The sequence below is a fragment of the Dunckerocampus dactyliophorus genome, chromosome 3 (genome assembly GCF_027744805.1).
Source record: "Dunckerocampus dactyliophorus isolate RoL2022-P2 chromosome 3, RoL_Ddac_1.1, whole genome shotgun sequence".
Lineage (NCBI taxonomy): Eukaryota > Metazoa > Chordata > Actinopteri > Syngnathiformes > Syngnathidae > Dunckerocampus > Dunckerocampus dactyliophorus.
Window position 1 is genome coordinate 13004967 of NC_072821.1, and position 27943 is coordinate 13032909.

Genomic DNA, 27943 nt, shown 5'->3' on the forward strand with positions numbered 1-27943 from the left:
TGGTTGTAAAATCAATATTTATTTGCACATTCGTCACATTGTTCCAACTGTACATGAGTCAACGCTGGAAGCAGCCACTCACCGAAATGACAACGTTGGCCCAATATTCTGTAAACATGGACATCAAGAGGAAATCCTGACAGACATCAACGGAAAGGCCATTTTAAAAACATTATAGTTGAAGAAATGTGTATAAAAAAAAATTACAAAAAAGAAGCGGCAGGCATAAAGAGAACATGAGAAGACAAGCTCGTACTGGCGGACAAGTGCAGTTTCATCACATGCAGTTCTTAGTCACGGCACACACCAAAAGACCTAAACCATGACACCTCAGATTTACTCCCAAGTACTTCCTTTTGCAAGAGTATGAACATTCCAAAAAAGAGAGAATACTCAGTATTCATAGAGTGAGGAGAGAGGAGAGGCAACGTAACCTGAAGCGTCGCCTCCTAACACTGAAGCGGCCTGCCTGCAGGAAGACCATTGTAACACCCTGTTGTTTTCCTGTGCTGACAGAAAAGTCTGGAAAGGGGCTCCCCTAAATGAAGCCCTCTCGCCGTTACGTCTCCTGAGAAGCTTACATTGAAGTCGGCTGAATTCAATTCAAAAGTAAAAAGACAACAAAAAGATGCAATCTGCATAGTTTCAGTGAAAGGTCGATTGATTTCCATTGGAAGGAGAAATAAAAACATACAATGCATACAAGTTTGATGCACTCCTAGTTTTAAGGTGTTGCGTGGGGGGAATCCTACTAGATGGACTATTGGAAATATTAGAGACACACTGAAATGGGGAAAAAATGCAACAAAAATAGTCAAGTGTAGCAGTAGCAGAAAAACCTGTCATATTACAACTTTTTTTTTAAATTTAATAAGAGAATTTATTATTTTAAGAGTCAGAAAAAATACATTTCCTGAGAATAGTCATAATACTAAAAGAAAAGGTACATCTTGAAAATAAACGTGTGATTTTAAAGGGGGGAAAAAATCCTTTATCAAGAACACAGCCTGAATATTATCGGAAAATGTCATTTTGAGAGAATGAAGTCATAATATTAGAGGAACGAAATCCTCATCGCTTGAGAACAAAGTTGTAATAGCTTTAGAATTGAGTCGATGTATGATGAGACCGATGTCATCATGAAAAAGGCGATATTTTTACAAGAACAGGAAATTAAAAAGAAGTTTTGACGTTTCACGAATGAAATCAGAAGATTTTAAAATGCGGGGGAAAAAAGTTGTCAGTTTAAGTGAATAAAGTCACAATATGAGAAAACGAGTTGTTCTATGAGAACAAAGCCATAATACAACAGAATATTACAATTTTATGGGAATGAAGTTGGAATATTACCAGGAAAAATAAATTGTATGCCAATAAAATCGCGGTATCATGAGAAAAACTGTTATGTTGTGATCGACTGAATGCCCTGAGAATCCAACGACTTGGATGAATGGCATGTATGAGAACAGCTGGAATACGAAGAGTAAAAGGTTCCAATTTTATGCGTTTATCGTCATAGTAAAAGTAAAATGTAACAATTTTAAGAGAAAAAGTGCGTTATTTTACGAGAATAGTCGTAATAATCCAAGTAAAATGTTAGTTTTATGACGATCCGTTTGTAATATCCATCCATTTTCTATGCCGCTTATCCGCATTAGGGCGGCGGGGGCATGCTGGAGCCTATCCCAGCTGACTTTTGGGCGAGAGGCGGGGTACACCCTGCACTGGTCGCCAGCCAATCGCAGGGCAGTTTGTAATATTTAAAGTAAATTCTGTGAGAATAAAGTCTGAGTGTTATGAGGAAAAAGTGGTTATTTTAAGCAATAAAAATGGGAATATCATGAGTATTTTTTAGTAAATACGTAATGATTGAATAAACATATGGCAGCTCTGTAGAGTGGTTGATGGCTTTACTTCTGACATTCACTTCTTAAATCACAGCTTCTTCCTTCTCTCCAAGCAGTGCTTCTCATGTAGATGTAGCATACGTACCGACATGTGCTTGAACCATGCTGGTGCCAGCAACTCATACAGTGGTTTGTACAGATAAATAAATATTACACATTCCAGGGGCAGGACAGAAAACAACTGAGATCCACTGTCTGATGGTGATGACCTTTTTTCAGCCGTGTTCTGGTAACACCACAGCTTTATTGTTGTAATTAGCATTTTCATTTCGGTGTGGCCCTTAATGCTCCTTAAAAGGTACGTCTAGGAGTGCCTCAAACGGAACCAGAAGCAGCAAAACTGGAGGTAATTTAACGGCAAGAAAAGAACACGACGGGGACGTGTCAAGTGGCTGTGACAAAAACAACAAAATACACTTTGACGAGGAAAAAAAAAAAAAAAGATTCAGACAATATTGCATAAATATGAGGTGAATGGATGCAGAACACTAAAATATGTCCTCGGATGGTTGCTTGAATAAATACAGTGCATGTGCTGTTCGGAAAGTACGCAGTGAACGCTACCAGGGAAGGCCTGAACCCCCCACCTTCACGATGCGGCCATGAAGCGTCAGGCGGAATTCAAGTACCGACAACGTCTTAGAGCATACTTGAACTGCCGATGAGACGAGGTAACGTGTATCGTACGATCGTGAGGAGAAAGAGCAGCACAGATCGACTCCCAAGAACAGAACACGTCGGCAAACTGTGCGTGGAGTGTGGCAGAGAGGTTGGCGTCGCGTTTGAAGCACTCAAGCGGACGGAGCGTCCTAGAGGGTTGAAGTGACGCTTTCGGTCCGACTAAGTAGTGGCAGTACTAGCAGAGCAGTACGTCAGCTGAGGTAGACGTTTGAGCCGACATGAACGACTCCGTGGACCGGTGGCGGCAGCTCGAAGAAGAAGAAGAAGAAGAGGCGGGTGGAGCTACCGGTCAAGTTGATGAAGCAGTGAGGAGGCAGAGGAAGAGGAGGGGGCCGGGGGGGGGTCTATGGCTACGAAGTCCTCCCTCCTGTATCATGTGCAAAAACATCTCTCTCCTCTAAAGACAAAGCAGGGCTTCAAATCTCTTTACAACATGCTTTAAGTACAACATGGAACATTCCCCCCCCCGGATCAAGGGGGCTTCTTCAGGCCAATAAATTACATGGTTTTTCTAGGCTGCGTTCACACTCGTGCTTCCGTACTCCAAGTTAAAAAAAAAAAGATACTTGCTCTGTAATTTAGTGCGTTTGCTTCACGTCTACGCTGATATTTTTGTCACGGGACCAACGTATGCATCAAATGAGGACTTGATTGGGCAGCTTTTCGGAAGGGATTACATGATGTCAAATGGCGTTTATATTTACCAGCTTAGATTTCACAAAAAGATTCTAAAATATACTTTTAAAAGGCGCCATTGTGACACGGCAAAGGCAGCAGAGTTGGTTTCAAGTGTGAAGGCAGCCTGAGGAATGATGGATGGCAATGTGGTCCTCTTAGGGCAGCTTCATGAAGAGCCCATTGTCCATAGAAGGGACGGACACAGGACAGGGGAACTGGAAGAGGCTCATGTCCGCCGTGAGGGCAGCCATAGCGGCGGGGTCGTGCTCTATCTGCGTCCTGAGGGCGGGGTCGATCTTCTCCAGCCGCCGCTTGATCCGCTTAGCCTCCCTCTCGCGGATGAGCCTGGCTTGCCTCTTCTCGGGCGTCTCGTTGGCCCTCTTCAGGCGCATGGCGTCCCGGTCCCGCTGAAGACGCCTCGCCCGCTGCTCCTCCGTCTCCTGCATCCGCTGCATGCGCTTGGCCTCGCGGTCACGCAGACGGCGCAGTTCCCGCTCTTCGTCCGTCTCGCACGCCCGCTTGTTCTTCTTGGCCGTGCGCTCTCGCTCCAGGCGGTGCATGCGGGCCTCCAAGGGCTCGTTCTTTCTGCGCACAGCCCATTTGCGCATGGGGGACTGGGCCTCCACCAGCTGCTGGTAGGCCATGCAGCTATTGCACACCAGAAGAACTCCCGCAGGATACACGGGCATCGGACTCAGGATGTCCGGGATCGGGGGAAGACCTGAGGAGGACGAGTTAAGAGCGTCAGGGATGGATGCGAGCGACGGTCCTTCAGATAGCAGACTGTCAGGCAGCGAGGGAAAGGAGGGCCCTTGGTCAGGGCCTGCACACGGGCCTCGATCTGAGCACGGTCCTGGTCCTGGGCCTGGGCCCTGACACGAGCTGGAGATGTGGCCCGACCCATGGCACATTCGATGGGCTTCACATAGGCCGGTGCTGGGGTCAGGAACTTGGCATGACTGAGGGCCCTGACAGGAACTGGGGCTGGGTCCTGGTCTGTGACAGGAGAGAGGGCCCGGTCCTGGACTGGGCATGGGGCTGCTGGAGAGCGAGTGGGTCAGGGGGCACGTGTTCCTTCCACCTGAGACCTCCAGCCTGGTTGTGTCCAGGACATCTTTCAGCTTCTCTCTGTAGAAAAAGACCAAATACGCTAGTTACACTCTGTAGACAAAAGTATTGGGACAGCTCGCCATTCATCCTGAACAACACTTGCGAGGTCACTGATGTTGTTTTTTTGGTGTCAAATTAACCAATATAAAAAATGGTGTTCACAACCCCATCAACCCCTTGCAAAATGAAACCAAAGAGGAATGAATTTGTCCCATCCCGTTTCCCCGAGCGTCAAACCACAACGGCAAAGTCAGTCAGTAAAGCTGAGACGAGCGCAGCACCTGTTGAAGCTGGTGGTGTCTGTGAAGTGTGCGCCACAGACGGCACAGTTGGAGAGGCGATCCTCAGAGTGGATGAGAAGATGGCGTCCGAGCGAGCCGGGCGAACTCAGCGCTCGCCCACACACGGGACACACGTAGCTCTTGGTGCTGCTCATCATGCTAGTGTGCTGTTTACGACAGACAGCCTCAGTTATTATTCCGGCACCTTCAAAATGTGCTCAATTACAGACTTACAATCCGTACGTTTACAACATATACCGTCGTTGAAACCAAGTACAAGAACACCTGTTTGTCTTTTTAACATCCACGCACTACGTGCCTACTATGTCTTTCCATTCACATACACACAGAATGTATACTTCACATCAAGCCATTCATGTACACATTATGTAAACACGTCTTTCCATTCGCATACAACCATAATGTAAACATCAGTCTATCCATTATTATACACACACAGCATAAACATGTCTATCATTTACATACACACATATTGAAAGCATATCTAGCCATTCACACACACACACACACACACACACACACACACACACACACATTGCAAACATGTCTATCCGTTCATATACACTCATAAGGTGAACATCATTTCTTTGCATTCATATGCACACATGACGGAAGCAATATTGCCATTTGCAAGTGAAAACCCAGCATTAAAATGTAACATTTTGGATTAAAATCAAGGTTGTTGATCTTATATTAGCTATAGGTACAGATAAGACGCTTAATGTCATCACAGGAGAAATGCAACCCCTTCCCATTCATCTAAAATGATCGATCAAACATTGAAAAGGCAACGATTAAATTCAAACATTTCCCTTGCACTGGCTGCCTGGTGTCATTGCCGACGCTAAAGACGATTGTGGACGTGTTATTTTCACCTGGTAGACATGGGAGATGAGCTTCTCGGGGCTGCTGAAGTCCAGCGCGCAAAGAGGACATACAAAGTTGTTGCAGTGGTCCGACCCTTCCTCGTTTTCCTGTGGAAAGGCACAGAGTACCGTTACAACACATTCCACACACTCTACATGCAAAGCACATCTGACATTACCAACAATTGGTGCGGCAACAACTCCGGTCCAGCAAATATGAATTTGTAGTTTTGTGGAGGTGGAATGAGGCCTGTTTCGCCCACTTCCTGAAGTATTTCTGCCAACGTAGTTTAACGACGCGCTACATAGTAGCGCATGGCGCCACAGAAGTGACTCACTCGAAGGCTGAAGTACAAGGCAGTTTCTAACAGAAGGTACACGGCATCACGAGTTCTGTTCATGTCAGCAAAAGCTTAGATGGTTTCAGTTTTCTTTATAGATAGATACCTTCATCTTACACCGTGTATGCCTATCAGCAAAACTGATTCATGGAAACCTTAAAGCAAAACTGCACTTTCTTAAAATTGTTGCCCATCATCCACAATCCTTATGTGAGACATGAACACACGTCTTTCTCTTTTCTGTGCGTTCTAAATATTGAAAAAGTGCTAGCACAAGGTAGCTAAAAATGCTCTTAAATGGGATTCAACTATTCCGCCTATAAAGCCCTCTTAAAAAAAAACTCAAAAAGGTCTGTCTAAGTGAACTGGGTGTTTCCTTTAACGGCACTGTGTGTTTTGACGCTCGATTAACGTGTGCACGTCCTGTTTGACACTCGGCCCACATCATAGTTTGACGAAAGTGGTGTGGCAGTGGATGTGCAGCTACAAGAGGGAACTAATATTGAGCAGAAATGGAGAAAGAAAATGGTATTTGGAATGGCAGGTTTTGCTTCAAAGCCCTGGCAGATGGCTTTCTCGACAAGACCAAGGCTATTTGTATCTGCAGTCGTTATGAGTCGAGTTGTCACGGACTATCAGGGAGAATAGAGAAGGTACTGGTGCACTGCAGATATTTTTATTGTCATATATACAGTGGGTACCTTGGCATAGGAGTGTCTACTAACGAGTGTCTTTTTTTAGATGCGAGTCATCTCGCGGCTGCTATTTTGTTATGAACTGCGAGCTAAAATGTGGGTTACGAGCTCCTCGTTACGGGCAGGCAGGCAGGCAAGTGAGAGAGGGCACATGGCACTCTGAGATGGTAGTAAAGGCCTGTGCGGGAATTTATTAGCGTTATTATTATTATTATTATTCATTAAAGACTTATTAGCGTTTGTGCTTGAACTGCCGTGTTTATCAGAATAAAAGTTGCATGTTGAAAGACCCGCAATGTCACACTTCCACGTCCTTGAAGTGGCCAGACTAAGAACAGAGTGATAAAGTGCGTGTAAGAGTGTTTGCATGTGTGTATGTCTCCGTAAAAGAGTGTTTGGAAGTGAAGTATAAGCTGGAGCCTTACTGCACTACAGTATATGGGTGCTGTGAACTGTTCTTGAGCACTTGACTTTTTGTAAGTTGTATACATTTCTTTTTCCAACACAATGCAATCATTTCACTTAGTTGTTGGGTCTTTCTGCAACCCTTTATTTGTAATGTTAGTCACAATTATATTTAGTGAGATGATTTTCTTGAAGGGAATGATATGTGAGTGATGGACAGTTTGCCCTACCAGTGTCTATTTGTTATACATTGTGTTGCGTTTGAGCTGTTTAAAAAACCCCCAGTATGTTTAATAAACAAAAGTTTGCATGAAGCGAAAATATTATCCAGGCTCATGTTCATAGGCGTATTAACAACTTTAAAATCTGTGATTAATATTGAGCTAACTATGGCCAAAATGCGATTAATCGCGATTCAATATCTTAATCGACTGACAGCCCTATTTTTAAAATTATTCGATCCTTTTAGACATGAAATAACCCCATGAAATAAGCCACCTTTACACTCCAATTTTATTATTATCTTTGTTTACTCGACATTTTGCAGGCTAGGGGATCACTGCAGGGACATAAGAGACGGCCGCTGCTAGCAGAGCAATCTACCGAGCTAACTAGTTAGCCTCTCCACTTTACTTATTCTAAACTGTGTTTCAAACGGAGTGGGGAAGGGCAAAGTCAGAAGCCAAAAACTCACCACTTCCTCACGGAATGGGAGGAGCACTTGTTTCCCCACTCTATTATGTTGGACATGCCGTGGCTGACTGCATGCAATGTGACGGTAATGTAATATACAGGGTGGGCCAATAAAATGTTACCACTTTTTAATCATACACAAGTTTTTTAAATGAGAACTTATTCAGAAATGGTATTTACAGATTTGTAACAGAAACATCAATTTAACATTTGATACCAAAGGTTTCCCACTTTGTCTCTTGTTTTCTACACAGTTCAGTAATTGATGACATGTTCAATCCACGCTCCTCTTCTGTGGATGACAGCTGCAACACGCATATTGAAGTTTGTGATTACATTGCCACACATTCTGTGGGGATACCTGAAGGAGAGCGTGTGCTACAACAACCCAGACCATTGAGGCCCTGAGGACCAACGTCCCTCAGGAAATTCAGAGAATCCCTCTTGAGATGTTTAAATACAATTTTTGAATAAGTTCTCATTTCAAAAACTTGTGTATGATTAAAAAGTGGTAACATTTTATTAGCTCACCCTGTAATATCATGTCTCATCAATGTAACATTACTGAAGCATAGTGAACAGAATACTACATATACCTTGTCTTTCAATATTTTTTGACTAAAAGTCCATAGTCAACCATGAAACGGTGATCATTAATTAATTAATTAATACATTTTTGAAAAACCGCAATGGTTTGAGGGAGCAATGTTCAAACCACGATGTAGTGCAATGAAGCAAGGGACGACTGTACAGCATTTCTATGTATATATATAAAAAAAGGGTTTTGGACATTTTCTTGTTTTATGTTGTTATGCCCAAAATTAATAGCAGTCTCATTTGTCTGTGTGTGCAAGCCTGAGCCAACTATAAGATCCCTGAAAGTTGGGACCTCTGCCAATTTTTGCCTCTCACATACCGATATTTAATGTTAAGCGTGTGTGTGCGTGTGAGACGCATGTGAAAATTCTCTGTGCATGTGAACTGACAGACAGATGATTATATTATGAGTATTATGTGTGAATGTACGGACGTGTTTATGAGACCGGACTGACTTAAATGTGCAAGACTGCTGCCTCACAGCAAGAAAGTTTCGAGACACACAGCGGGAAGCTAAGAAAGGCTTCAGCAGTAGTTTTGCAGTTCCAAGGTTGATTTGTCACTTTCTCCACCCATCACCTTCCATTGCTTATTTATTATCTGCCCACAACGCTGAGATTCTAACTTTAACCCTGCCTAGCTTCCCTGTATTGTTATATATGGTAGCTGCCGCGCTCACCTCTTTGACTCCCGCTCCTTGCAGGTGGCACTGCGTCCTCTTGGTCGTCATGTGGTCGTCAGTCGAGGTGTTGGATGAGGAGTCTTCGCCGTGGTGGTCGAGGTCACTATCGCTGTCTTCTATAGAGGCAAACACAGCCCTATCAATACAGACAGACAACAGAGCACAAGGCAGGGCTTACTCTCACTAACACCCCCTCACTACGACAAACTTTGTCCGTCATCCCCACCGCATCTCTCTGTCCTGTACCTGAGATGCTCTCCTGTCCGAGGACTTCCTGGGAATTGTTGCTGCAGCATTCGCTGTCTTCAGTGAACTCATCCCTGCCGTCCATGTTAATGGTGTGCTGAAATCCTGCAATGCCGGTAGTGTGGAATGGCCCTGCAGGTGCAGAGAACACAGCAGCATTTTGAAACTACAACCTTTACTGAAACGTACAGTATTAGTAAATATACTGTCCACTGATACATTGACTAACTGTGACAGGTTTATTATGAGAGGATTTCAGCTGCCCTGCCTGCTATTAAATATTAATGGTGCAAAAATAATGTTTCACCTCAATGGAAAAAAACATCAAAGAGTTACATTTTCTACAAATTGATTGTACACAAAAGGTACATCATTTGATGACGGCTATACAGTACTAGGTACTTCGGACATTTCATCAGGTACAACTTGCACATCTACAAAGATGGATCAAAAAAAGCTGCCTTTGCAAAAATAACACATTCGTTGGTTAGTACTTGTGCGTGTGTGTGTGTATAGTTTTTTATTGGCACGTTTTTTTTCTTAAGAGAGACAGGGTCTATACAGGCACAGGTACACTATACTTGAGTACAATCTAGTGGTTCAAATGTGAATTACACCAAAATTACACCAAAAATTGTCTCAAAACATGTCGATAATATCCAGTATCTACGGTAATTTGTAGCACAATTATGGACCACCAAAATGTGTTATCATGACAGGCCTAAGTATAAAATAAAAATAGAATAATAAAAACAAAGGCATTTCTTACAAGTTTCCCACCGTGATTGTAGATTATTTTATAGATTTATGTCGGCACTTAAGATGCTGAAATTAATTCTGTAACCCAAACAAGACTTTCATGGAGCAAGTATGGAGGTTCTTTATTTCCATAGCAACGTCAAATCCGCCTTTCCATGCCTTTTCCATGCCTTAGTTACGAAAAGAAGTCATTAATTTTTCAACACTTGTGCATGCACCAACAGTCTCCTCAAACACAAATGCGTGCGTGCAAGCCTCTCCTCCGAGAACACTTTGCCGTTTGATTAAACAAGGAGTGAAAGACACTATTAATGCTGTCAGGCAATTCAAGTAGAATAGCTTAGCAAAACTCAGCCAACCAAAACACCTCAGTCCCTGCAAGTCAATCATCTACCAAATCTATACGAAGCAAAACAATGCAGACAAGGCCACTTTCCCCATACTGAACGCGATGCCAGCCGAGCCTGCTGACATACGTGCACACTTCATTTGCATCCCAACCCCCCTACACTGTTTCACACGGACATACAGCCAGATACATGCTGCAGTCCCGTGGGGGAAGTAGGTTGCACTCTTTTCCTGGAGCTCTCTCTCTCTCTCTCTCTCAGTGCCACCCACACACACTGAACAGCCCGGCTCGCCCTTGCATGCAGCTCCCACCGCTTCCATGTCTGTACAGCCAGCTCTGAAGGAGGAAGACCGAGCTTCGCCCATATGTACACCAGCTTCTCTTGGCGCACTTGACCCTGCAAAACTGCGCTTCACTTTGCTTCCCGGGAGACGAGTATCATGGAGGGCCCCTGTAGCATTCACACCTCACATTTGAAATGTAATGATTGGAGTCCTGTACGCCTCTCTCCTTGCAAGATGGGAGCTGAATCCTGATGCTGCGTACCTGAGAGACTTGACAGGTGCAATTACAGCAATTCCTGAGTAAAAACATCTCCAGGAGGTCTGTCATTCTACGATATGTGGTTACAAGCCAAATAAAGCTGACATGTGAACCCAGTTTGTGCACTTTTCCCGTAGAAATCCGCTTGTTTGCACTGGCAGTGCTGAACTATGAACTAGCACAACAAGCAGGCTTCTCACAGCCTCATGATTGATGTGTGAGAGATACCCATCCCCCCGCTGTTAGGCTGTGTCTGTACATCTGTCTATCCTCCCTCTCCCCCTCCCTCACGCAGTACGTCTGTGCCACTGTGATGTTATCTGCGAGTGTCTGTGTGTCTGTAGGCAGGAGGTGACGCAGTGTCTGACTGAATCCAGACAAAGAGACAAACTCATCAGCCAACAGAAAAGGCAGAGACGATGGGGGGGCAAGAGGAGGTGGTGGCGGGTGGCGGGTGTGCAAAACAAAACCCGACCAAAGTTACAATACCAAAACTCTACTTGAGCACCAGGCAATGAGGGTAGGAGGTGTCCTGTTGAATTCAAAGCAGCCCCCTCGTTCCCATTTTAACCACCATGCATCCACTTCAAAACAAGCAGTCTCTCAACCTGTAGGAATTGCCCCCCAACTTTTATTGTCTTCCATCCTACAAGGTTTGTGGGTCACACATGAACCTACTTCAGCAAAATGTATTTTTCAATAGACGCACACAAGTTCACCTCCCAAGTCTCAAACTTTTTCCTCCGGCGGCTGCATGGAGAAAAATCGAGGACGCGGGGGCCATTGTTAGGTTGTTCACCTTTTGTTTACTAAACACGCAAAAACGAAGTCAACATAGGTCAAGATATGCTCAGCAGTTCAATATATTTAAAGCAAAAACATCTTACATTTCAGCTCTGTGGTACAGAATCAAATGGCTATTAGGATTAGGCAGATATCTTTTAATATTTACACATTTAATCTATTAGCTACATCTATTTATCTATACGTGTTGGGTGTGTCTTATTTTATTTCTAGAATATGCAGCAGGCCAAGAAAAAAACATGCTGCGGGCCACAAATCACCCCCTGGCCCGGACTTTGGACACCCCTGTCCTAGACCAAATCAATTACCGTAGTGAAAAACTGCAACTTTTTCACGCAGGCGTCTGTCAAGGCCAATGCGTAAACATCCACAATTCCCTTAACAGATAGATAGATGCTTGGCCAGCAGGCCCTCCGTCGAGTCCAACATAAGCTACATTTAACTCTAAGTCTCGCATTGGAAAAAAGTTCTCACAGACAAATTCTTGCAGAAAGTCTTCCCAACAGAGTGGAAACTGTTAGAGCTGCAAAGCAGAGACCAAGTTCTTCCTTCAGCGCTGTCGCCCTCCTATGATGTCATCAGCGGTTGACTCTGTAGTTCGTTCGTACAGCTAGTTAGACAACCAGTACAATTACACTTCCTTGACTCATTTACAGCATCATTGTGTGTGGAATACTTTATGTTTAATGGGGTGTTGTCGGGGTATACTTCGGGAATCAGCCGAAACATAAGTTCCACCATTTTGTATTATTTATTTCATTGTCTTCTTCACAAATGTCACAAAATGACGAGTGCGCAAACTGACATCAGATTGTGTTTCATACACAACAGGCACGAAGAAAGTATTTGATTGTGTAGCACACGACACACACAGCTAGCGAGTGCACACGGAGGGCTGATGCTGTGTGTGCGCTCGCTTGCAGAGGCGCTGGTGAACCAGTCTCAACTCTAAAGAACAAAAACATGATGTCAGCTATGGGAAGTTGAGCTAAACCCGTTTAGACCTCTACTATGCAGCCGATCAATATCAATAACACGGATCAATTGTCAACTGTTAATTGTCCTAATTGAGCCATCAAGTAAATTAAGGCATCCCATCAATAAAGAATGTCAGCATGCCAGAAGTCACACTGGTGTACCGTTACTAAGTCATGTTGACATTACACGGCCCACGGGAGGGATTTTAGTGCCCACCACAGACACTCTTAGAGGAGTGAATGATCTCATTAGCTTACAGAGATTACTGCGGTCGTAAGTGTAACATATTTCAACACCAGGATAGACTAAGTTTGGAAGGGAGGGTGCCACAAGCATTCATTCAGCAGATTACACTGGCGTTCGCCAAGCAAAACTAGTTTGGTATGGTGCACCAAGATCCACACTATTACCAAAGTACAGTACGGTAAAACCACCTAGATGTTTTGGCATGGTACACATTCTTAAACGATCCACCGTAAAATGGCCCAAAATACCCCAGCAAATGGCATGTCTGTACCATCATTCTGTCGATTGTGTTGAACTGAATAATTACGACAAAAGGGAGCGCAGCCAGTAGAGGCACTCTTGAGTCAGTCTAATTTGTGGCGTAAAGAAGATGACAGTATTTCCCCTGGCATTATATTAGGAGGAAAGGAGTGGAAACGTGGCTATACAGTACTCTCCACCAACATGGGACCACTCATCTTATTCATCCATCCATTTTCTATACCGCTTGTCCTCATTAGGGCCAATCAATACAAGGCCAAGTTCGACATTTGGAAGCAACAGTCAGGAGCAGAAGTGATTCACAGTCCAAGCCTGAAACTGGTACATCAGCACAAATGTGATAATGTGCGCTGCCGATGGCTTCATCTAAGGAAAAAAAAACAGACACCCCAGCATGGCAAGTTTTTAGTTTCATTACCACAAAAGTTATTACTGCTGCCAAGTTGTCTATTGTTTCCCAAGAATCACCGTTATAGTTTTTTGGCAAATGATTACCAGGTATATATAGCATATATAGTTTTCATCAATTCTGGGCATACAAAATAAATGGAGCGTTATTAACACTGATAATCACAAGCTATATGTGGTTAAATAGGGGTTCTGAATTCAAGCTGTATGCTAATTTGCAAACTATTTTAAGTTTCAGTCATGTGTGTATCTAAAATTTTTCCCATTCTTGGTTAAGAGGATGATCGTAGGAGCGCCTCCATGAAAAATACAGCTTCAAACCAAATGCATGATCACAACAAACCCGTCCATCCGTACATTTTCTAGCCTGTTCAGAGTCATTGGAGGGGTATGGGTTTGTTGGGCTGGAGCCTATCCCAACATATGGTGAGAGACAGGGTACACCAGAAGTGTCCAAGGTGCAAGTGCAGCCCGTAGATCGACTTTTATTGACTCACGGAAAATTATATAAATATAATTAAAGAAAAACAAACAGCAAAATGGGGAAAATAGAACAAAAAGGTACAATGTAAAGAGAAAAAAATTAAATGTTGGTAATAATAACAACACAATGCTTTATCTTTAAATACATATATACAGTGGAACCTCAGCATATTCTTCAGTTAGCGTAGAAAATTTACACCAATACTTTGCATGGTTTGTTAGCGTACAGTATTACACACATTTAGATGTGTTCTTAATACACTGCGTGAGCGCAACTGTGTTGTTAATGTATTTTTATCACAAAACGTCCTTGTTAGCAGCTTTCTAATACATGGAAACAGGAACCGGAACTCAGCGCTGTCACCCATCTATGATGTCAGCGGCTGACTCTGTAGTTCTTTGCTAACTAACACAGTTACGTTTTTATAGTTTTACAATTATAGTTTTACATGCATAAATCAGGTTTTAATGGATAAAAAGGACAAATTAAAAGGGATAAATGAACATTTAAGGTTACTTTTACCATCATTGAAGACATGATGGCGTGGTGACAAAGACACAATGTGGCAGCAAGATCAATACGGACACCACTTTTGTGTTTAGCCATGAGTGATTTCTTGAATTCAAGGATGTTTCTCACTTTCTTTATCGAAATGCTGGCACTGGCAACTTTCTTTGGCTCCATTTTGTGTTATTTTGCAGCCATGATAAAAAAAAAAGCAGAGACTTAAGGTGAGAAGCACATTCTAATTCAAGAAGTAACATTAAAATGGTGTCCGTGTTGATCGCTTTGTAGAAAAAAAATCTATTCAATGAAGGTAACAGTAATCTTAAAGGTTCATTTATCCTTTTCATTCATCATTAATATGTATTTATAGTCATTGTGACTTGTTTTCTGCACATAAAACTATAATTGTATGACTGGATTTACATTATTTCTTATGGAAAAAATGATTACAGTTATAGATTATAGATTAGACTGTAGATTTCAATACATTTCGGTTAGAGTCTGACCTTCTGGAACGTATTATGGCCTTAACCAAGATTCCGCTGTATAACTTTTTTTTTTAGTCTTTATACAAACATTTAAAAATATATATATATAAAAATGTCAAAGTAGCCCTGAAGCCTTTGATTTTTCAGTATAAAAATGTTTGGAGACCCCAGGGGTACACCCTGAATCATCAATAACAGGGCAACTGATGCACATGCACATGCAACGGATCAAATTTGAAATATAATACACTCTTTGTACACTTTAACATACATACAGTAACACCTTCTTTCATGGGGCTCCATCCATACATGTCAGTGAATGCCTAACTAGCTGCAGACACCTGACAGAACAATAATTTAATAGTGGACCTGTCATCAAATGTATGTTGTGTTTTTCCTAGCCCACCCCTGGTTTGAAGAGGTGTATTTACCTTCTCCTGGTGACAGTCAGACAAACAGACAAATCAAAAACAGAAAACCTAAGCTCCTTGCTGGAGGTGCTGCAAAATTCCTGCTAAAAAAAGCGGGGTAATTAAAAAACAAAGGTGGTGCTGCCGCAGACAATACCTTAAATACCTACAGTCAACTTTGAAGGGGTTGGTCTGTTTTCGTCTGGACATATTATTGTCCACTCCCGGGGAAAGGAAAAAAATGGAATCCCCTCCAAACCCCCAGGACGGTTACCCCTACATCGGTCCTGATGGATTATGAAATAATCAATGTAGTCGATGATGAGTCGATTCAAAGAGGCAAACAAAAACCAAAACACGTATCCACAAAAGCGTCACATTGTTGAAGTGGTTAAAAAAAAAACAGTATATCCAAAGGAGGGGGGTTGTTTTAAAGGCTCTGCGAGGCCCACTGAGAGCTACTGAGCGGCCACGAGCAGGTCGGACATACAGCCGCTGCCAGGCGCGCGCTCGCTCACTGCAGCCAGCGACGCACTGCTCAGCTGATCTGTCACGTAAAGCCTGCCGCGAAGCATTGTGGGATACCCCCTGACGCGGAAGTGCTAATCACGCTTAAGCTAATGTACGAGAAAGGCGACTACTGTAAAGACAAATTAGTTGATATCCCTTCTAACGACGTTAAAATACGAAGAAACATGTAGTCATCGCTTGTAGTTATCGACGTCAATGTAAGTGTCATACGAAAATACAGTACAGTATCTTCCTCTTAGGCATCTACTTCTTTTCACATTTTTGCAATGTTTCCTCACGAAAGCGGACTTATAACACTTAAGTAATAAAGTAGTAGATCAGGAAAAGCTATTTCTGTTTGGCACACAGAAACAAATACCACATGTGTCAAACTCGTGCCCTAGAGCGCTGAGACGCTCCAGGTTTTCTCTCCAACCAGTTTCTTCAGCAGGTGATTTAATTGATGAGCTCCTTCCCTCAAACTGAAGGTGTTGATCATTAAAATCACCTGCTTTAGTGACTGGCTGGAAAGAAAACCTGCAGTGTCTCGGCCCTCCATGGCACGAGTTTGACACCCCTGCCCTATACAAACAGATGGTGTCGACCAGTGGTGTTCAAATTGCGGACCAGGGGCTATTTGCGGCACGCAATTCATTTTTTAATTGGCCCTCGGCATATTCTAAAAAAATAAAAACTAAATTCATAATTACTTAGATATATTAGACATTATACTAATGGGTTTGTCAACTCCGGTATAATACAAAACTAAGATGACTATTTGTTCAGCTATCTTAGCACATATTGGCCTATACTGGGGTGTACAAAATGTAGCAAAATGGCCCCCCGCATCGTTGCTTTTTTTTTGTAAGTGACCCTCGCTGCAAAAAACAACTCTGGTGTAGACATTGGCAGGGTGTACTGTATGAAAACTAATTTGTCGGTGTCACAGTAGATGATAAAATCTCACATTAAATATACAACACAACCGTGGCAACAAGTACTTCAGTAATGAATAAAGCATAACATATTCTGGAACACAAACACTCTATGTTCACTGGTGTTACCATATCTGAATTATTGTGCGGACAAACCTGTAGGGTAAAATAATTACAAAAACACACTTCAGTCACTAACTATACAGCAAAAAAATGCAGTCTGGATAAATACATAATGCTACATACAACCCCTGTATTCCTTAAATTGCAAATATTGGTACGTTTTCAAACAGCGTAAATCATCCATCCTTCCATCTTCTATGCCGCTTATCCTCACTAGGGTCGCGGGTATGCTGGAGCCTGTCCCAGCTGACTTTGGGCGAGAGGCAGGGTACACCCTGGACTGGTCGCCAGTCCATCGCAGGGCACATATAGACAAACAACCATTCACACTCACATTCATACCTATAGAAAATTTAGAGTCGCCAATTATGAATGCTAAGAACTACTGTTTTGTATAATATATCCTAAATTCATTCATTTATTATTTATATGTATTATTTATTTCTATCATTCTATTCATTTTGTATTTATTTATTCATTAAATAACGCTTCTGTCAATTTTTACTCCCGTATTTAGTGAACAGACAATCAGTAATTGCTGTAATAACTGCAAATAACAAATAACAATTCTTCCTACTCCTTTTCAGACGTGTGGAATTGTGCAAGCGTAACCATGTGATGTTCCTTCATATAACTTTAAGCACAAAATGAACTAATCCACGATACCTTGGCCACTTACGAACAGATGTCATTAAGAGACAAGAGAAAGATGAAAAAAGACAAGTAGGTAAGTACTGTATGAGAAACCAAAAGAAGTACATCAGCACTAATAATCATGTGCTTTCTTTTTTCACCTCCACTCTCTTTATGTATACAATAAACATTTGTATAGTGTATACACGTGTTTTAGTGAGATGTGTATATCTTTTGCGCATCTGTATATATTTTTTATGCATATTCTGTGGTCACACCTATCACATAATGTATGCAGAGAAACACTCGCACACTTTCACTGGGAATACATTTCTATCAGTTACTTTTTTTTTTACTTGACTAGATTTTTAGACCTGTACTTTTGCTAGTACTTGAGTCAAAATTGAGCAAAGTCATTTTACTTGAGTACAGTATTTTAGTACTCTTTCCACCTCCATCTTTTCAGTACGTTTGCTCTGGAGCAGGATTGATAAAGTATCATCATATTTTGTCTATTTATTGTCATTAATATGTAGACGTGGAAAACTTGAGGTGGAATTTGGAAGTCCATCAAGTTTATTTCTTTGCTCTACACCTTAATGAAGTACGGGTATATACTTGCATTTATCTCTCGACAGATGCACTTGAAATATTCAACCCCCACTCTCGATTGCATTTATTTTCAAGATGTACAAACTTTCCAGAGTTGACCTTCGTAATAATACATTTGTTGAGCTATTTATTGAAAAGTACTGCAAGTTTTAGAAAAATACATATGATTTACAATGACTAATGTTGAATAATGTTGAGTGCAACTGTATCATATTAAGTCAGTACAGTACAGTACAGTATCGCAACCAGCCGCTAGGTGGCGCTGTAAGCCGCCACACTGCCAATGTCATAACATTACATGAAGTCGTCATCACTGAATGCCACGAGTAAAAACGGCCACATCACTACACTGTCGACAAAACCCATATTCTTCCGCTGGGCATAACAAAAAAAGTAAATCCACATAAACAACATGATATCATCGAAATGTGGAGATTGACTTTCGGCTGAAGAACGACAAGCACATCCGCGAAAGAGAAAAACGTTAAGGATCGTTATTTCCGGGTGAATTTGTTACAGCAACGAATTGGCGTTAGCAAGCTGGCTAATAAGCTAGCCCTTTATAATAACGATGGATAATCTTACACGCCAGACATTATGCACACTACAATCAATGCAAACATACTGACATAATAAGAATGTAATCAAGGATTTACCCATGTTATCCAGCGATCATTGGTCTGTCAGGTGTGAGTGTTGGATAAAAGGGTTTAATCAGGTCCTCCGTGGAAAGCTAACGCTACTGTACACTGAACTTAAGCAGTCAGTGGCAGTACTTGGGACATGTCAGTGTAACCCTCCGCCTGCGGTAGATGTGCTGAGGCTGGAGTAGCCACCATTTTGCATGTCGAGTGTGTTCCTCCCTTCATTGGTAATAGAGACGATTCCACTTACTTTCTGGCATCACTGCGGCTGGTAAGTGTATCATGGGTAAACGCGTATCAATAGACATGCGGGGAATTGTATTGTGTTTTTGCAATATGTAGTCATTCGATGGTAATGGAAAGTCTCAGTGTGGCGCTGCCTAGGAAGTGGCAGTGCTCAGTACACCGGGGTTGTGCCTGTCAGAAGCTAAGTTAGCCACTAGGTTTAGCTTAGCATGCTAGCCCAGCTAACTACCTGGCGCTCTTAGGTACACACAACCATTCATACTATGCAACTCCAAGGCTCCGTCGTCGTGACAACACTTTAAATCAAATTCACATGTACCCAGTTAACGCATTCACCAGTTAATTTTAATGGCTACACTAGTGATACTAGTTGAACGTTAACGGGAAATAAACGAGTGAGCAGGTAGTAAGCTAACGCCTTGCTTGATAATCCAAACGCTCCAAGAAGGCCTAAAACCGCATCATATCCTGGGTAGTCGGTGGACAGGTTCAGGTGTCACTTCTGGACCATAATGGCCTCTCTTTTTTAATTTGACTGTGTTTTCTAACACTGTAGGAGAAGACAATTGGTAACATATTGTCAGTCAAGGTGAAGTCAACTTATTCCACCAGTGGCAACTTTAGGTGTAACACTCAAGGTAATGCCCCCTCTGTTAGCTCGTTGTTAGCCTAGACGTGTAGATGTCGTTTGCTTAAATTTTGTGTATTTGCAGTTTAGGGAATTGTTATCACATTTCCCTAATACTTGTAAATCGATGTTATAGGTTTGGCTCACTGGTGCACTGATAATGGCTAATAACACTTGCTAATAACATACCTTGAAGAGGAGCCTTTTCCTTATAGCTTCTGAAATGATCTGATTAAAGTTATTCAGAACATTGGATAGATTGGTTGGAAACATGGGTTTGGTTTAGCGTCTACATAGTTGAAGACTTGTTGTCGTTGGCCTGTTTGTAGATTTACTTCAGAGTTATGAAGCTAATACAGTTACATCCAACAGTATCTGGACAGTCTCATAGTGTTTTTATGAGTTTGCTTTCATACACCACCACATTGATTTTAAGTCAAACAAGTCCCAGTGTCATTGAAATGTAGAATTCCAGGTTTAATTTGACAGGTTTCGCATAAATATGACCTGTACCTTGGGGTAGGCAAGTTATATAACCTGGTACTTCCATCCATCCGTCTTCTATGCCATCTTAACCTCACTAGGGTCGCGGGGGTATGCTGGAGCCTATCCCAGCGGACTTTGGGCAAGAGGTGGGGTACAGTCCTGGTACTTTTTGATTATAATAATGCATAACAGTATAAATTATGCTCACAGAGTGGGCAGAAAGGGAACCGAATTGAGTATTTTAACAAAGCACTAACTAATCCTGATATAAACCTTGTTGTTGATGTATCGTCCAGGCCTACATGTACCATTCAGGAATTACATTCATTTTATGTAGAATACCGTATTTCCTCAAATAGTGGCCCCTACTTAAATAGTCTCTGTGTCTCAATCATTCGCTGGGGGCTTTGTCCACTTGAACAAATAAACGCCTTTACCCAAATAGATACCTCTTTTTTTCATCAAGAAACTTAACTGGGTAGTAACTGTAATTATCTTTGGAGAAGCTATTGTTCACACCTGAAAATTAAAGTGTCACTTGCTGAGCCCATTTGAAGTAAATTGCTAAAACAACAGCACCTTCCAAAGAATGGTAGCAATGTTCCCAGTGCAGTATTAAAGATCGTTTCAAGTTATGTGGAGATGATAGCTTTTAACAAGTGTCCCATTAGATGTGATTGTACTGTTGTGTGTCATCCACGTTTACAGTCTGGGGAGCTACAAGACCTGTTTAGGATCACATGAAATCCGTTTCAATTTTTCCAAATTCTGTTTTTTCCATTTTAATTTTTTAGAATTCCATTTTTTACCCTTTACACTTATTTTATCATAGAGTGTGTGCTTTTTATGTCAGTGAATAAAATGTCTTGAAGTAAATGCAAAATTCTTTACATTTAATGATGCAATACGTCAATTTCGTCAATTTTGCCCACTTTTTCAGAAATGGATGTATCTTCACTAACTTTACTAATGGGATGTCAGTCTCTGCACACATTGCTATAAAATCCTCAACAAACTGTGTTGCCTTCGCTTGTGGTTAAGGAGGACGTGGTCACTGATGCAATTCCAATCGCTTTATTAACAAGCGATAAAACACAACACAGAGTAAACACGATCATACATCCTGAGTCGCACACACACAGCTGGGCTAGCATGCTCTGCTAAACTAAGCAAACCCAGCCAGCTTCCACTCACCCACGGTGACGAGTAAGAGATGAGTCTCCAAGTTTTTTTTGCCGACATCGCTGGTATTTCAGATGGCCACTTGGACAAGTGATAGCTAAACTGATAGCTTGATAAAGGCCCAAAAAATACTATGAAAGCAAGATCAGCTTCTTCTGTTCTGATCATCTTCTGTTTCCCCACACGACTGCAGCAATTTGTGGTGGTATGTTGCAGGGGCCACGTTCAGTATGCCAGTAGGCCCATAAAAAAATGAGTTGCAGTCTACAAATGGTCCCTGTGCTGCACTTTGGACACCCCTGGTTTACTTATTTCACAGGGAAGGCGAAGTGTTACCAAACAACGGAAGAGCACTATCGCTAGTGATGACTTATGCTAGTCAAAGGCTCGGCTGCATGCTTGTGGAGTTGTTCTACACGCTTTCACACCTCGCCTTTGACAGCAGTGGTAATGCACACTCCCCGGGCTTGGAGGTGCCCTGCTTGTCTGAGGCCCTGTCCACACAGGAACATTCTTGGGATTTTTTATTTTTTTTTGGTTGGTTGGTTGGTTGAAAAAGTCGGGTCCACACTGTGCAAGAGTAGTTAATAGTTGCATCCAGATGAGACCGGATAACTGGGTGAATACGATGTGATACACAAGGAACACCAATGTGTGGTGCTGTAAACAGAAACGCAGACGGAACCATGTGACACACCTGGAAGTGGCAGTGGAATTACTTCTATGATTCATTTTGGAGAATAAGACAACATAATATCAGGAAAATGAGTCATATCCGTCGAAATATTCCGATATTTTGTTGGCTTGTCATCAAAGCTCACTTGTGTTCACATGATGGCGACGGGTCTGTGATGTCATTGTTTCTGTAAAACAGCGGTTCGTCTGTCTATATCACATGTATCAAACTCGTGCCCTAGAGGGCTGAGACGCTGCAGGTTTTCTCTCCAACCAGTTTCTTCAGCAGGTGATTTAATTGATGAGCTCCTTCCCTCAAACTGAAGGTGTTGATCATTAAAATCACCTGCTTTAGTGACTGGCTGGAAAGAAAACCTGCAGCGTCTCGGCCCTCCATAGCACGAGTTTGACACCCCTGGTCTATATGAAAACGACAAGCCGGCGCATTCAGTTTCACGCCACCAAGAATGCCTTTTCCGTGTGGATGAAAGGCAGAAACGATCAAATAGTTCACCGTTTTGACCTGAAAACATTTGCGTGTGGATAGCCCCTGAATCTCTGCTCCAGCGGTGAATACTTCTAGCCTTTTGTGACTGACACAAGAAAGCTTCCTTTTCACTTTAAATGCGTACCATGTGGGAATTTGGAGTGGTGTTACGATGCATACCGCCACCTAACAGGCAGCACCGCCACAAATAAATAAATGAATGTATGGGAAACATTTTTAGGTAGGTTGAGTTTTCCCAATGTTTAAGGCAAGTTTGCTGCTGGGTGTCGGGTTCTGAAAAAACCCTACCTCTCCACATCTCATGAGTCTAAAAGCTTGTTAGGAACATTTCACAGTACATACATAGTACTCCCATATGAGCATCATATCTACATGATAGTTCAGCTCATTTCTTTTTTTGTCCTGTGATTTATTTATTCCTGAATGTTAGCAGGTTTGATTGTCTCCTTTTGTCACATGAAATCAATTAGAGTTTTCAAGTCCTTTAGGAGACAACCCTTTGATTATCTTAGTTTAAAGTCTTGAGCATTTTGGTGTAGGGTGTGGACTTAATGCCACTGATACCCGGGGCTGACTTTTTCTTGCATCTTTGTGTGATCACCACTGTAGAGCAGAACTTCACGCATTGTGTTATGTTGAAATCTTTTTACAGACCGTGTTATGACAAAGCCTTTTTGTGACTTCAGTTCTCATAGCAAATATCTAATCTGTCCTTGAGGAAAGCAACTTTGCTCCATACCCAAATTTCTCTGCTGTCTGCACTGCAGTTAACATTCATTTTACGTTTTTCGTGAGAAACACACCCAGTATTGTATTTACTTATCAGGCTTTAACCCAACATTTTCATTCAGTTTCAGGAAGTCAGTGTTTCTTGTGTCTTGTGACACCCATACTGAACAGGAAATCGGGTCCACACGTTTAGTAATACAGCATTCAGTTACCTGGATTCAGCATGTACCTGTCTTTCAAATAGTAGCTAGTTCTTTTACCTGAGTATTTGGATATGCTTTTTTGACAATACTACATACTTGAGCTCTTTTAATAATAATATGCTAATTATACTGAACAAATCACTTCATTGAGCACCTCAAGCCTCGGTATATTATGCCTATCTGCCACTACATTGTGGATAAAACTATACCCCACATGCATCACGAAGCAAATGGCTTGGGCTATTTTTCTCTGAGTAATATCAATTGATCAAGCCTTTTCTAACATTCCACACTACAAAATAAGTAATAAAAGTATGTATGATTTGTTGATATTGGATCAATATCGGTATTGTATTGGAAGTGAAAAAGCTGTATCACGACACCCCCATTTTGCAAGGGTTACAGCAAAAACCATGTGATAAAAGGTCTGTCCCTCAGCTCCAAATGACAGTTTTTAATTTTTTATTTATTTTTTTTTTTTTTTACAAAAAAGTCTAAGACCACCACCGGTCTCACCAATAGTGGTTTTAAACCATGTTTCCCAACCTTTTTTGTACCCCCAGAGCCTTTTTGTCCAAGAGTACCCCCCTCACTCATACGTGTTGATAATTCTCCAGAAGTAAAATAAGTAACACAACTGTTATGATCTTGGTGCAGCTGTGGCACAGGTTATTGTCTCCCTGGGGAAACTAGCTATAGCGCGCACGTTCCATTTTATTGTCTGACTTAATATGAAAAGACTGAGGATATTTACTTTTCATCTTGGAAATTAAATGTTTCCACATACCCCCTGCAGTTTGTTTGCGTAAAAGAACAGTTTGAACTAATACATTTTTATATTTGCCGAAATTGAAAGTTAAACTTTGTAAACCGATGTTTCATAAGGATGTGTTAAATTTTTGGGTTAGCATTTTCATCAGGATGCTCATACATCATTGCCGCGCACAAAAGCAGTCTCAGAGAAGTGGCCGACATTTTGTAGTCATTGAGTTCTTATGACGAAGTAGCTCGCAGCTCAGCCTCGTTTCCGGAAGTGACATAGTGGGGGTAGTATGCTCAGCTACACAAACATAGCAGTGCCCGGACAGAGAATGTTTACAGTGATTACAGTGAAGATTTAAGCGATGTGTCAATAGTTTTCAAGGAGGAAGAAATACGTGGAGATGAAATAGATAACTTGCAGAACAGGGACTTAAGACATGGAGATGGAGATTGGTCGCCTTCAAAACACAGAATGGTAAGTGTAAATTACTCTGGAGTTGCTTATCCTTCAATTACTTTAAATTGGTTTCTCAATGAGCGTAAAGGGGATTTTATAGCCTGTTTTAACGTACATGTGGCCTCTTGTCGCCCACAGTAAACATATCGCTGATAAAAGGTGTTTAACATTTATAATGCTTTGCAGCTATCGTGGAATAGTGTTGAGAAGACATTATGTAAGCAAGACATTACTTCCTCTCTTGTTCCAACTTTTGATCTGGCGGTCGTTCTTTATTGTCTTGCTTTTTTCCTGTGTACCGGCGGAGCATCCCTTTTCAAAAACGCGTTTATAGCATACTTTCAAGCCAAATGCTTCTTGTAAAGGTGTTCCTTCGAAGCAGTCGTCAATGAAATGATCACTGCAAAGAACAGAACTGGAGGTGGGCGTCCATCTGTCTCGTTCTCTGCACTTGCTTCGTCCATTGTTGTCTTAAACCTTCGTCTTTTGGAAAAGAAAAACTTACAGTATCACGTGTATACTGCGAACATCCAGCAGCAAAACAGCGTTGCTATTTTGGTGAAAAATATACTGAACCAAGTCGACAAACTACCTCGAAGTGTTTGTTTACTCTGCTTTAGCTGAGCGCTGTTACTTCTAGTCCGGAAATGACACTAAGCTGCAAGCTGGTTCATCAAGCTGGAAAAATGTTTTTGTAAATTTAACGTTAGCTTTCAACAAAGCAAACAATGTAGAACATAATTACAAACAATATATAATATATTTAATTTGATAAATCATGCCCTTTAAATGTTCATTTATCCCCTTCATTCATCATTTATATGCATTTAGAATAGTTTGACTTTGTAAATACATTTTTTACTATTATTAGAGCCCTGTAGACATGAAATAACACTCCTTTAGTAACCTATACACTGCTGTTATTCATTGCTTACACCACATTGCGCAGGCTACAGGGTCACTGCAGGGACACGAGACGGCTGCTGCTTTTTAACATAGCATGCTACAAAGCCTCCAATTTGTTTATTCTAAACTGAAGAAAAGGTTTCAAGAAGAAGGACAAAGTAAAAAAAACGTACCACCTCCACACGGAATGGGAGGAGAATTTTTTTTTTCACTGTCATGTCGGACATACCATGCCTAACTCCATGTAGTGTGACGGTAATGTGATGTCATGTGTCATCAATGTAACATTACGCCTAGTGAGCAGAATACTACATATAACTTGTCTTTCAATATCTTTCAATATAGGGGTTATGTTTTGACTTAAGTAGTAGAGAGTGGAATTAAATTATATTATTATATTATTAATATTATTCATGTTTCATGATTAAAGCGCTGCATTTACATGCGAGATTGTAACATTCAAGGTATTCAAAGCACTTACATAATATTGACAGTGGTCATGGATAGAAATTTAACCAGTCATAAACATAGAAAATGCTGCTTCACTCATGTAGAGCAGTGATTCTCAAATGGTGGGATGCGACCCACCGAAAACTACAGGTTAGTGTTACCCTACTGATAATAGTGCTTCTGAAAAGTGGGTTTCAGGGTCTTTGCCAAAGAAATAGTGTAATGACCCGATGTCTGTGAACACACCTTGCGCCGGTGGGATTTGCTTGCTACGCCGCCACGAGGTGCATGCCCTGTTTACGGGCAACTTGGTCAAGCTTGAGCGGGAGGGGAAGGACGTTGAGTGTGGCTTTAAGGTTCCGTCCATCTAACACACAGCTAGATAGCTACTGCATATCTACTGGAGAAGAGCACGGCAAGTGAAAGCTCACATTGTGTTGCGTGGAGCAATTCCACCCACAAGGAAGACTACCAGGTGCAGTATGACGGTACTGTTTAATACCCAATTTGATCTATTGGCTCAAGCCTCACATTTATTAAATTATGGAACTTACCTACAGGACTCGCTTGATGTTTAACTTCTTGATCACTTCTCATCCAGGTCCATATGTAAATACTCGGATCCAACTCCCCAGATACAGCATGTACTGAAAACCTTTACACACACTTTTTTTTCTAATATTTTTGAATTTGTGGATAAAAAATGTATTTGTTGCAGAAATGATCGTGAAACTTGTGAAGGCACATGGCACTACCTCAAATTCAAACTGCACTTTAATGACTTTTCATTTAAGGTACTGTTTGCAACTGGCTCAAAATGACACCGCCATCGCTTAGCAAAGGCTCCTGCGCATGTGTGTGTGTTACCTGGGGCCAACTTTTGTATTCAGAGCAGGAAGGGGGTGGGGTATAATGCTGGCAACACAGTTAAAAGTTAGTGCACTCTAGGTAGGCCCGTAACCCTTGCAAACAGTCTTTTTACATTTCAAATTAAAATAAATAAATCTTATATACGTTTACGATAAAAAAATGTCCACAATTTGGATTGCAACTTGTTATTGAAGGGTGATGGTGGGTCCCGCAGCCAAACCAGTTGAGAACCACTTTTATAGAGGTTAGCAGTTGCATACCGTGCATTAATTACAGCATACTGGATATTGCAAGAATGTAAAATGAAGAATGCACCCTTGTGCTGCAGTAAGGAGGAATTTTTAATTAAAACAGTTCTTTGCAGGGGCTGGCTTTAGTGCTTATAACCAACACAGCAAGAGACAGGGGTGGGAGATTTAGAGTTGTGCTTTGGCCTCTCTGCCCACCCGTTGATATTTTGTTGCAACTAGGCCTGGCAACGATGATAATCGCACAATAAATACTTGATCATTTTGCTGGCCTTGATTATTGACGTGCATGTGTGTTTTCCTCCTCTCTCTCTCCCAAACAGGCTGTATGACAAGAGGGTTCACTCTGTCCCTCTTTCTCAACACCTGGGCGTGTTGCTTCTATAGCGGAATGAATGGAGTGAGTGAACCCTCCTGTCAGTCGTTCAGTCTCTTTGTCTCAGTGGGTGAAGGCGGGGCTGCTAGTGAGTACTATCGCCTGAAAGTGAGCATATGCGAATATGAACGAAGACACAAAAGCGATGGTTTCTAAGCAGAATGCCACAGCCCCAGTGTGGGAATGTTTCTGTTTTAAACAGTGAACAAGGTGAGCCCATGAACACAGACGAGCCGATATGTCGCATTTGTTGTAAAGTGGTGGCGACGAAGAAGGGAAATACAACCAAATTGCGTGCGCGGCTCAAACACAACCATGCT

The 27943-nt window shown here is 41.8% G+C and overlaps 2 protein-coding genes across 11 annotated transcripts in view; one reads left to right on the forward strand and one right to left on the reverse strand.

The window, feature by feature from the left end:
- Positions 1 to 19068, reverse strand: znf821 (zinc finger protein 821). Of its 8 annotated transcripts, none has more exons than XM_054770008.1 (6): positions 18910 to 19068; positions 9204 to 9335; positions 8955 to 9073; positions 5554 to 5652; positions 4658 to 4824; positions 1 to 4394 (listed from the first exon to the last, which is right to left on the reverse strand). In XM_054770008.1, the coding sequence occupies exons 1-6, from the start codon at positions 18911 to 18913 to the stop codon at positions 3422 to 3424; spliced, it is 1494 nt and encodes a 497-aa protein (XP_054625983.1). In that variant the 5' UTR covers positions 18914 to 19068; the 3' UTR covers positions 1 to 3421. The 8 variants fall into 8 exon arrangements, with proteins under 8 accessions (XP_054625983.1, XP_054625986.1, XP_054625987.1 ...); XM_054770011.1 differs by having other exon boundaries at positions 8955 to 9093; XM_054770012.1 differs by lacking the exon at positions 18910 to 19068 and adding an exon at positions 15611 to 15952 and having other exon boundaries at positions 8955 to 9093.
- The window catches only part of ap1g1 (adaptor related protein complex 1 subunit gamma 1), a 26865-nt gene continuing 17971 nt past the window's right edge, over positions 19050 to 27943 (forward strand). Inside the window, exon 1 of one of the 3 annotated variants that reach the window (XM_054770004.1) lies at positions 19050 to 19168. Coding sequence is in view for 2 of the 3 variants with exons in the window: in XM_054770005.1 (XP_054625980.1) it covers positions 24789 to 24791 (3 nt within the window). In the remaining variant the exon portion in view is untranslated. Of the gene's footprint in view, positions 19169 to 24223; positions 24792 to 27943 lie in introns of those variants that run through there. The other 2 variants (XM_054770005.1, XM_054770003.1) reach the window with 2 other exon arrangements.